The sequence below is a fragment of the Branchiostoma belcheri genome, unplaced genomic scaffold (assembly GCF_001625305.1).
Source record: "Branchiostoma belcheri isolate BF01 breed outbred unplaced genomic scaffold, Haploidv18h27 scaffold28, whole genome shotgun sequence".
NCBI classification, from domain to species: domain Eukaryota; kingdom Metazoa; phylum Chordata; class Leptocardii; order Amphioxiformes; family Branchiostomatidae; genus Branchiostoma; species Branchiostoma belcheri.
Window position 1 is genome coordinate 1835207 of NW_017803887.1, and position 11488 is coordinate 1846694.

The 11488-nt window shown below is 45.4% G+C and overlaps 1 protein-coding gene across 1 annotated transcript in view; it reads left to right on the top strand.

Moving 5' to 3' along the window:
• The window catches only part of LOC109472554 (pre-mRNA 3' end processing protein WDR33-like), an 18115-nt gene that overhangs the window by 5211 nt on the left and 1416 nt on the right, over positions 1 to 11488 (top strand). Inside the window, exons 2-19 of the mRNA XM_019772337.1 lie at positions 627 to 882; positions 1545 to 1718; positions 2349 to 2444; positions 2709 to 2860; positions 3380 to 3477; positions 3763 to 3889; positions 4421 to 4572; positions 4888 to 4966; positions 5386 to 5496; positions 6103 to 6197; positions 6669 to 6755; positions 7119 to 7204; positions 7633 to 7746; positions 8118 to 8237; positions 8514 to 9044; positions 9262 to 9410; positions 9811 to 11077; positions 11414 to 11482. Of these exons, the coding sequence (XP_019627896.1) occupies positions 649 to 882; positions 1545 to 1718; positions 2349 to 2444; positions 2709 to 2860; positions 3380 to 3477; positions 3763 to 3889; positions 4421 to 4572; positions 4888 to 4966; positions 5386 to 5496; positions 6103 to 6197; positions 6669 to 6755; positions 7119 to 7204; positions 7633 to 7746; positions 8118 to 8237; positions 8514 to 9044; positions 9262 to 9410; positions 9811 to 11077; positions 11414 to 11482 (3741 nt within the window). The 5' untranslated portion in view covers positions 627 to 648. The remainder of the gene's footprint in view (positions 1 to 626; positions 883 to 1544; positions 1719 to 2348; positions 2445 to 2708; positions 2861 to 3379; positions 3478 to 3762; positions 3890 to 4420; positions 4573 to 4887; positions 4967 to 5385; positions 5497 to 6102; positions 6198 to 6668; positions 6756 to 7118; positions 7205 to 7632; positions 7747 to 8117; positions 8238 to 8513; positions 9045 to 9261; positions 9411 to 9810; positions 11078 to 11413; positions 11483 to 11488) is intronic.

Here is an 11488-nt window from a genome sequence, read left to right on the forward strand (position 1 = left end):
CACCAACCCCCCCTCGGTCGCTTCGCTCCCTCGCCGTGATACTGCTCCCTCATGTCAAATTTTTCTAGAAAAACCCCTGAATACATATATTTTATGTATTACGTAGTCATCTTTGTCCTCATAATTGAAATAAACCTTGCTTTTGCATACTACTGACATTTTGAAACAGTGGACAACCTGAGGGCATGACAGCTATACCCACACACTTGAAACTACATGTAACATTATGTAGCACCACACACATACGTTATACAAAGTTCATTTTCCTGTTGTTGGGAAGACATCCTTGATTAGAAATTTATTAAGGAGACTACGACGATATTCTCACCTGCATTTATTTCTTGGTTTGTGAAAAGAGTCAAGTACATGTAAATAACTTATGAATAAATTGTCACGATTTCCATTTGTTAGTTTGCCTTGGTTCAGAAAAGGTTAGTTTTGTGACAGATTAGAAGCCAGATGATGCAGGAATTTCATCAATAATTCTTACTTTAGAATCTTAGAAATTTTGGTTGTGAATAAAGATGCCAGTTTCTCCATGTTGCCATGAATGTGTGATGTTGAAAAAAAATAAAGGGAGCCACTCCCCCCTAAAGTCTCGATGGCATGTTCCTATCACCTCACAGCTGATTCGCCGAGGCCGTCGCCATGGACGCCGGGCGCGGAGGCGGGACGATGATGTCACCGCCGCAGCGGTTCTTCTACATGCCGCGGTTCCAGTACAACCAGAACCAGACGTACCACGGGTACTACCGCAGGTTCCAGCCCCGCATGCAGCACGCAGACACACGGGACGGCGTAACGTTCGACGGGAAACGCATGCGGAAATCCATCCAGCGGAAAACCATCGACTACAACCCCTCCATCATTCAACATCTAGAGGTGTGCAAAATGGTCCCTTTGCTACAAAAGTTACATGACTTGTGCTGTAGTTGTTGCTTTAGTTTTCAGGCTTTGAAATTACAAATTTTTGAAGCAAAAATCTGTTGCCATACACATAATAGATCTAGAAGTTGGAAGTTACAAGTGTACAAAATGTTACATGTTACCGTTATGTTTCTCGTGTATTGAAATTAAAATTTAGTTTTGAAAAAAAATTATTCCTGTTGCCATACATATCCAGCATCTAGAGGTTGCAAGACAAATTCAGCCTTGATGGCAAACATTCTATAGCGTGAAATAAAACGATTCCACTGTCCAGTGTCACTCTGAGAACCAACAAATTAGTCTGAATGGTTTATTTGGGATAAAATCACCTGCAGCATATTGGATTATATTCATGACAGTTGTTTTAAAAACTGGAAAGTAATTGTGAAATGTAATATAATCATATACCAGGTCAACACTATGATATCACTTTGAAGTTTTAGATCATATTTAGAACCATATAGGGGTCAAAATCTATGTTCTTGGACATACTGGAACTATCCAGAACCATGCCTAATCCTAGTCCTGACCCATTCAGTCATAGAACTGAGAACGGTTCTGGAAACAATAGGAGACGTTTTAGCTGAGCTTGACTAATCTGTAACAAACCACCCCAGACGCGGATATGGCAGCGGGACACACGAGACGTCCGACCTCCACAGCCCGACGCCGCGTACAGTCTGCAGCTGGTCCCCCCCATGGCCATGATGGAACAGCCCATGAACAGCGTCACCACCAAGTTTGTCCGCACCTCCACAAACAAGATCAGATGTCCCATCTTTGTGGTCAGGGTAAGTACTAGTGCCCCCCTCCCCCACACAAACACATACACAAACAAGATCAGATGTCCTATCTTTGTGGTCAGGGTAAGTACTAGTGCCCCCCTCCCCCACACAAACACATACACAAACAAGATCAGATGTCCTATCTTTGTGGTCAGGGTAAGTACTAGTGCCCCCCTCCCCCCAACACATAAATGATTGTACACATACAATGTACATATCCACATGTATGTACATGCACACATACTGGTCAGTACGTACAAATGTACATAGCACACACAGACACATTGCACACACACATGTACATACATAGACATACACAATACAAATACACACATACATACATGTATGATGTAATCTCCCCTCCCCAATACCTGTTACAACTGTTACTCACTTCAGTAATACACATACAGAAATATAGAAATGCCCTGGCAGCCCCTGTATGCTGCAGTTGCTGCCATTTTGTCAAGAAAAAAGCTGAAGACACCTATGGTGTATAACCAACTTGATTTGGGTTCAATAAGCATCTTGCTGAAATCTTAAATTTCTAGATCTCTCCTGGTCTACAGAAAGATAGACCAAACTGAAGCAACAGGATCTCCGTTGGTTAATCACAACCCTGTATATTTTACTATCCAGTGGACTCCTGAAGGTAGGAGGTTGGTGACTGGAGCCTCCAGTGGTGAGTTCACCCTTTGGAACGGACTGGCCTTCAACTTTGAGACCATTCTACAGGTAAGCCTTTAGAATCCCATGAATTTTATCTTTTCAGGCCATTTTGAAGCACATTTCTGAAAAGAACCAACAAACTTGTCCATTGCAGTCAAACCACTTGAGACTGCTTGTCAATGTGATGCCCAGATAGGGGTGTTTTTTGTGGTTGTTAAAGCCTGACCACAAAGTTGGTAGCTTGTTGCATGTGAGGTTCGTTTGTTTGATGGTTTGAATGTTCTCCATGTTATTGAACATAATACACTGTGCCCGTTGATGTTTCCCCAGGCCCATGACACAGCAGTTCGTGCGATGTCCTGGAGCCATAATGACCAGTGGATGGTGACTGCCGACCATGCAGGGTTTGTCAAGTACTGGCAGTCCAACATGAACAACGTCAAGATGTTTCAGGCTCACAAGGAGGCCGTCAGGGAAGTCAGGTAGGAGTCTAACAGGAACTGTAGGGAAAATAACTCATGTTTGATATGTTTTAATGTAAATTCATTCATTGCAATGCAGTTATTGTAAAAGCGCATTCTACAGCATCAAAACCTTGTCTTGTCACTTTCCATTTAAAAAAATGACCACAGAAGCTCTGAAAAAGTAGCTATTTTGCTGAAAACCATGGATGCCAACAATTGCTCAGACGTCTATGTCCCATTTAAAAATCAAGACCACAGCATGTCCACAACACGAGACATGTTTCATACCATGTACCCTGCTGCAGTACCTTACAAAATCACTAGAGTACCCAAACTACATACTAAATACAAAGATACATGCACCACACTCCCAAGTTATACCTGATTAAAAATCACCTAACCACATATATGGTGTATCTCCACACATAACCTTCTGACTAAGGTAAACATTGTGTTATGACATATTTTTGGCTAGCTTGACCAACGCATGTTGCATTTCTGTTGTTTCTAAAGTGTCTCCCTACCTTCTCTCTCCAGTTTCTGCCCCACAGACAACAAGTTTGCGACCTGTTCAGATGACAGCACCGTGCGCATCTGGGACTTCATGAGGTGTCATGAGGAGAGAATACTCAGAGGTACAGTCAGTTCTTTCCTAAAATATGTCTGCAGTTACAATATGTACATGTACTAGTCCAGATATCCAGGCCTCACGTTACTAGTATGTACATGTAATACAAAATTCATGTAAACCAAGTGACAGGATATATTCTCTTAGGAGTCAACATTTTAGGTAGCGTCTGCTATCTTTCATGAGTGGCTGAGAATGAGAGCCTGCCCCTGGTCATTAGATATATGCCTGTACCATTCAATTATGGCTGTTCCTATCAAATAACTTGGGTCTGACTTGTGTTATCCCCCAGGCCATGGAGCAGATGTGAAGACAGTAGACTGGCACCCTCAGAAGGGTCTACTGGCCTCAGGAAGTAAAGACAGCCAGCAGCCTGTCAAGATCTGGGACCCAAAAACTGGACAAAGTCTGGCCACACTGTGAGTACCCTGGCTGTTTCTGGATTTATATCAACACTGGATATACATGATTGTCCATGAAAGTGTACTGGGACTTTGACAGATGTATTGAAAATTTAAAGTAAAATGTTGAAGAAACTGTTTAAAAATTAGGCAGACTGAGGGCCTGGTCACACTATTTGTTTCATGACTGATGTGTTCAGTTATTAGCAACCCAGTTTCAGAGGCAACAGGGGTAGGGTTCAGACCTGGACCTGTTTGCTAAAGAATATAGGTAAGATAGCTGTACTCATAGAAACAGTCACTGGCTGCAGTACACTCATTGACTCAATCATTCACTCACATTTGTTCATTCATTCATTTAAACACCTACTCATTCATTCACTCTTTGGGTCATTCCTTCATTCATTCACATACCCATTCCTTTATCCATTCATTCATACCTCCATTCATACCACCATTCATTTCTACATCCATTCCTTCCTTCCTTTCTTCCTTGATCCATTTATCTTTCCATCTATTCCACCTGTGTTTGTCCCTGTATCCCCCCAGACATGCCCATAAGAGCACGGTGATGGAGGTGAAGTTTAACCAGAACGGGAACTGGCTGCTGACGGCGTCTCGGGACCACCTGGTGAAGGTGTTCGACATTCGCACCATGAGGGAGATGCAGAGCTTCAGGGGGCACAAGAAGGAGGCTACAGGTGGGTCAGGGGCATGGAGGGCCGGGAACATTTCATTTGGTTGGGTCGTGGGTAGATGGCTCAGGCATATTTTGGGTGTTTGTGGATCCTATCCAAGGTCAGATGATTTAAAAGACTTTATGAATTGTTACATACTGTTATGCCTGCTCAGCATTCAGCATTGGTGAGAAAAGTATTTGAAATGAACACTCACCAGTCAACAAGTACTGGTGGACTAGGAACCTTATTCTTAGCCAACTCCCTGCCATATGATATGAAAGAAGTTAGGTAATGTATGCAAGAAGTCTCGCTATAATCGCTTTTTTTCGTCCGCAGCGGTGGCCTGGCATCCCATCCACGAGAGTCTCTTTGCCAGTGGCGGCTCAGAAGGATCCATACTGTTCTGGCAAGTCGGGTGAGTTGGGCATGCTTTCAAAGATAGACAAGACTAGTACATGTTTATTTGAGGTGATATTCTGCTCTTCTTGTGTATACAGGATAGTAAAACCCTTACAAGTCTGCAGAGAATTTCTAGCCAAAAGGCTACTTCAGTGTACTGAAGTAAAGATTAAATCAAAAAGCTTTTATGAAGGCAGCTTGCAGGCATGTTTGGATATACACTCTCTAACATGTTTTTACATTATCTAAATAGAGATAGTTATTTCCATTTCTGCAAATAGAATGTACAGTCTACAAATGTATGGAAAAACTATCTGCCTCCTCTGCAATGACAGCTAAGGCAAAGGAAATGAATAGGACAAATCTGCATGTCTTTCCAGATTTCAAGTGCCAATCAAACAGTTTTTGTATGAATACATTCTACTCTCTCCTCAGCAATGACAAGGAGGTTGGAGGGATGGAGAATGCCCATGAGGGAATGATCTGGTCGCTGGCCTGGCACCCACTGGGACATATCCTCTGTTCTGGGTCCAATGACCACAGCACGTGAGTTTGGCACTTCTGTAATGATAATGATGAGGCAAAGGTGGTAATGATGTGGCTGGCATTCTGGGTCCAATGACCACAGCATGTATTTGGCACTTCTGTAATGGTAATGATGATTGTGATAAACTATGGTAATAGTGATGAGGAGGGCACTGACCGTGACACATCTTGTGAGCTTTCTTGCACATAAAATCATATTTTTACTTGTTGCAGATAGGATAGCGTTGTTTCATTCTTTATAGCATCTTCTGTGAGTTCTGTGGAAATCAAATCTAGCAATTGGATAAATTCTCTGAAGAGACAGACATTTCAGATGGCACCAACAGTCTTTTACCTGTGCCTGGTGAAATTTAGAGGATTCTCTGAGTCACTGATGAAAGATAGTGGAAAATTACTACAATGTATCTGAAATGTCTTGCTTCTATGTATGTGTGACTACGTAAGGTTCTATACGTGGATGGCTAACCTTCATCAACGCCATTTGTACTGGTTTAATGGCTGCAACATGACATAATGCTAGGACTAACCAACTAATCAAAGGCCAGTAAATGGATGGCATTGGAGACAGTAGTTGTGTTTAAATCATGGCTGGCTCCTGTGTTACAGTAAGTTCTGGTCTCGGAACCGTCCCGGGGACCAGATGAAGGACCGGTACAACCTGAACCTACCGGCAGGCAGTGGTGGGGAGGACGGCATGGAGGGTAGGTTTTACAATCCAAACTTTTGTGTGTTTCTTTCAGTATATGATATATTTTTTTTACATCAATTTTCACCTCAAAACAAGGCTCATATGAACCACTTACATGTTTTGGGTTACATCAGGAAACTGTGAAGACAGGTGTTTGCTTGAGAGCGTTAAAAAGCGCCAAAATTGGCGGTATGCTGCTCCGGGTAAATAAATAAAATGAAATGAAATAAATTCCTGGATACCACATGTATTTATTACACGTAAATACACTTCGAGGAAGAATATTACATCTGAGCTGTGTGTGTCCTTGTGTGCTCAACCTTTTCATTCCACAGTGTCTGTTGATACAAGGTAGTGGTGTTTTTTTTTTTTCAGAGCTGAAACACAAAAAGTTTGGGCTATCATAGCCAGTTCTTCTGTCAAAGTCTACCGTGTTTATTGTTGCTAAGTGTTGTTTGTTTGTTTGTTTGTTTGTTGTGTACAGAGATGGAGACAGCAGAAGCTCCGAGCACGGCAGCTATCCCAGGAATGGGCCTGGAACATGGACTGCCTGAACACCTCAAGAAACCAGGTGGGACTTCTTTAGAATGTGTGTCAGATAAGGGTGTGTTAACCTTTAGCACACTGAAGTAGCCAATTCTGAAGTAATTATGGTGTTAGGGAAAGTTGAAAGAAGGCTGGTTAACAGCAAAATTTTAAGTACAGGTTGAAAAGAATTATTGTGCCATTCTCAAAGTTTGAGCAAGCTAACATATACAAATGAACCTGTTTTCTGATAAAGGAAATGTAGACTGGTAGACCTGTGTGACCACAAAGAAATATAGTATTGTTTTTATTGGCTCAGAGTTACAAAACTGTTTTGCAGCTAAAAGTAATCTTTATTGCATATGACCTAAATATGACATTTGAAAATTTGTTTCTTACTTTTGTGCAGAGGAGCCAAAAGAGGAGGCAGCTGATATTTCAATCCCTGGTCTGGACTTCAGCTCTGAAGAAATGAAAATCCTGGAGATGAGAAGGGTACAGTAATAGTTTTCTTCATGCTTCTTGCTTTAATTTCGTACATGCATGTAGCATCTTATTCCTGTCTCAGTTTTAATGTTTGTGAGCTGTTTTTATGTTGTGAAAACTTTTTAGAATTATAGATTTGATTTTGCAATGTGTGATACTACATTGATTTTTTAAAAATGCTTTAAATTAAACATATTGTTTATCTCCTGATAGAAAAGATGGGACCTGTTTTTGCCTCACCTATCACATTCACACATTTCACATTACATATTTTGGAATTGAAGTGTGATCTTTATCAACTTGATGTTACTTATCTCCTCCCTACAGCTGTGGTACAAATTCAAATTCACCTGACATATGTTTTATCCTTTTATCCAGTGTTGTTTTAAAACGTTGAAGCCTCAGATCTTGACCTTGATCTTGACTTCTCTCTACAGTTGCCACAGAAGAAGGTTCCGTACTCCAAGCCAATCCCAGCCCAGTTCCAGGAACAGTGGGAGAAGGAGAAGCCGACTTTGCCCACACTACTGTCTCAGGCACAGGACAACAAGGTGAAAATGTAGTAACCACAATCAGCCTATGTTGCATTCAGTCTCCAGCAGACTACTAGTAACTACCCAGTAGGGGGAGTAATTTACAGTCGTAGGGTTTCATTTCCCTGTTGTAAGTGGTAATTGTACACTTACTGTTCCCATTTCCTTGCCAGATGTTCACCCTTTCTTTTGCCAAATTCTGTACAATGTAATGTATTACCCCTTAGAAAGGCCAGGTGGAGGCTGGTCTTAACTGCCTCCACAATGCTCATGTGACATCTACCTGTAAAAACAAACATTTTGAGTGACCCACCTGTTTTTGACCTGTGACCTTTCTGTTTGACCTGGCAACTTCTGTTTGACCTGTGACCTTTCTGTTTGACCCCCAGGGTAAGGCTGGCATTGACACCCCGGTGACCTCTGCCCCCTCGTCTGAGCAGGCCAAGACTAATGCCCAGATGCACCAGGAGATGATGAAGATGAGATTCACCAACCCTGCAACACTCGAGGTGCGGAGGAGCTTTTCTTTAGTCCTGTTTTTTTTGGGGGGGGGGTATGTTGATATAGCTTCACTGTTAGAAGATAGCATCCTTTCTATTGTATGAGCAGAAATTTCAGAAAATAATTTTTGGAATGATGAATTTTTGGGGTAAAAAAGCAACAAGTTAGGTTTTGCTTGTATGTTTTCCTGATTAGCCAAATTTATGGCAACTTTGCAGCAGTTTACATGTAGGTGCTTCCCTTGTCTGTAAGTGGTGAAGAATATAATTTTTGTTTTATTTCAGGCCATCGCAAATGCAACGAATCAGCCTCAGGGCCCGCGGGGTCCAAATCCCATGAACCAGCAGCAGGGTCCACGGATGGGCCAGCAGAGGTTTGGCCCTCCCATGGGCTTTGGGCAGGGGCCACAGTCTGGCATGGCCCGACCCATGGGGCCACGTCACATGGGGCCTAACCAAGGCCCACCAGGCCACATGATGGGGCCGGGCAATCAGGGCAGGTCTGGACACATGGGTGGGCCCCGGGGTCCCGGGCCAGGCCACATGGGTGGACCAGGGAACCAGGGGCCAGGTGGACCACCAGGACGTATGGGGCCACCTGGGAACATGGAAGGGCCACCAAACCAAGGGCCACACATGAACAGAATGCCGAACAAGGGCCCGCCGCCACGGCAAATGGGCCCTCCCAATCAGGGGCCACATGGGCCACGAGGGCCCGGGAATCAGGGGCCACCTGGGCCCATGGGAGGGCCACCCAGACACATGGGACCAGGGAACCGTGGGCCACGCAACCAGGGGCCACCTGAGCAGCCACAGGTATGGGGTTTTGTTGAAATCACGTGTTTCGTTTCAAAGTTAGTGATGTTTTTAAGCCTAAGTTTGTGTGATACCTTATGAGCTGTACTTTTTATGTTTTAATAACATCACATCTCTCTCTTTCTCTCTCTTTGGCATCACATCAGGAGGCAGAATATTGTGTAAGTAGTGTAATTTTGCCTGCTTTCTAAAGACATGTCATTCCTTGTCCCTACAGATGAGTGACTCCCCACATGGAGACGGTACCAGCCACCCAGTGTCGGCCCCCCGCGGCCTGCCTAACACTGGTCCTGGACTCCTGGGCGCTCCACCAATGCCTTCAATGATGGGGATGGACGCAGACAAACAGACCCAGGGAACAGACAGGTGTGCAGAATTATCAAACTCGACACTCTAACCAGCCTGGGTGCCTTCCCATCTGGATAATCTATACTCACTAGCTTGTGTTACACAATCGCTAACTATCAGTGGCTGATTGGGTCTCCTGTCCAAGAGCTTGTCACCATATCCCTCAAACTCATGAGAACCTTTCCTAGAGCTACCGACAGCAGGTTAGAATTCTTTATTGGTATTAAAATCAGTGCAGTAGGAGGTCAGAAGTATCTCTCACTTTATTAAGCAACCAGGCATCACAGTCTCCACACTGGTTACTGTTTCGAGTACACTATTGTGAACTTTATACATGTCATGTCTCTGAAAAGGTATTTAGAATAAAGACAATTCAAACCTTTAGGTGTTTAAAAAATTTATTTATTTCTTTGCCCAGGTTTGAAGGCCCTCCCCACCACCACAGGAGTGAGGAGGAGGAGTTTTATGACCAGAGTTATGAGGAGTTTCCCGGACAGGAGCGCCCGCCTTTCGATCCCCGCGGCCCACCCAGGGGTCAGCAGGGTCAAAGGGGACGACCTCACCCTGACAACAGGGGGCCACCTCGTGGTCCAAGGGGCCCACCAGAGATGTCGGGGGAGCGTGGCCCACCTGAGCGAAGGGGCCCACCAGGGGAAATGCAGGGAGAGTTTCAGGGGCGACCCGACCAAAGTGGCCCCCCTGAGGAGTTCAGGAGCCAGGGCAGGCCGATGCAGGACCCACGTGGCCCTCCTGGTGACAGAGACAACCGCGGTGGGCCCCCACGCTGGTCTGAAGGTCGCAGGGGGGCCCCTGGTGATCACAGAGCACAGAGGGGTGACGGTGAGAGAGGCCCTCCACGGGGTAATATGGAACAGCGTGGGCCACCCAGGGGGGAACGAGAGCAGCGTGGGCCCCCGAGGGGAGACATGGACCAGGGAGGGCCAAACAGAGGCAATGCAGACCAGAGAGGGCCACCTGGAAGGCACGAAGAGGAGCACAGAGGGCCACCCGGGGGTTTTAGAGGTCCAGAATTCAGGGATGACCACAGAAGAGAGGACTTCCGAGGACAAGGAGAGGAGTTCCATGAACCCCCACAAGGCCCTCGTGAGGGGTGGGGAGAGCAGGAGCCCTGGCACGACGACCACAGGGGGCCCCCTCAGGACAGGAGGGGTCATAGTGCAGAGTTCAGAGATCACAGGGAGGGGTCATGGGAGGAGCAGGACCACAGACGAGGTCGGGGAAGGCAGAACGAGCGAGGCCGCGGGTTTAGGGCGGAGGGGAGAGATGAAAGCCCGCCAGTCACTTCTGAAGAATTCCACGAACACGAGAGATTCGGAGACGGAGGGGAATACAGAAGGAGGGAGGATCAGCGAGGAAGTTTTCGAGGGGGTAGGGGAGGTGGGAGGGCCGGTCCGCCCGAGCAGGGTCCAGGGGAGAGGAAAGAAGGGCTCCTCCCGACTCCCCCACCCATGGGCAGGGGGCAGGGAATGGCCAGGGGAAGGGGAGGGGGGCCGATGCACTCACCGCGACAGGAAGGCAGAGGGTTTGAGGGCCCGGAGCGTGAACGTCGGGGATCGCATGAGGAGATGAGGTCACCAAGTGGACGGGAAGAGCGGTCGTCGCTACACGAGATGGATGTGGCAAGACTGCCACCTAGGAAAAGACCTTGGAGAGATGAGACTCAGGTGAGCTACACTAGTATCAATACTAACAGTCAGTACAGTTCAGAAAACAGTTCAAATTTTCCCAAAACACTTAAAATGTGATGTAAAATTTCATTGTTAGTTACAGGTGAGCAGTGCTTGAGAAACTTGAATTCCAAATTTGAACTGATTATGGACATTTTTGATTGGTGTTTGTCTTACAATTTTTGATGGGGGTTTGTCTACATTTTTTGAGGGAATGCGCATTGGTACAAAAGTTACATATGTCTATTGAAGTGTGTTCCGTATTGGAAGTAGTTCAGTACTAGTATTAATTCAGCTTTTCCGACAATAACCTTGTACTTGTTCCCCACCTAGGAGCAGCCTGAGCTGGAGGGCATGGGACCTCCCCCTGGGGGTAGGGGAGGACGACCCCAGGGCAGGGGAGCCAAG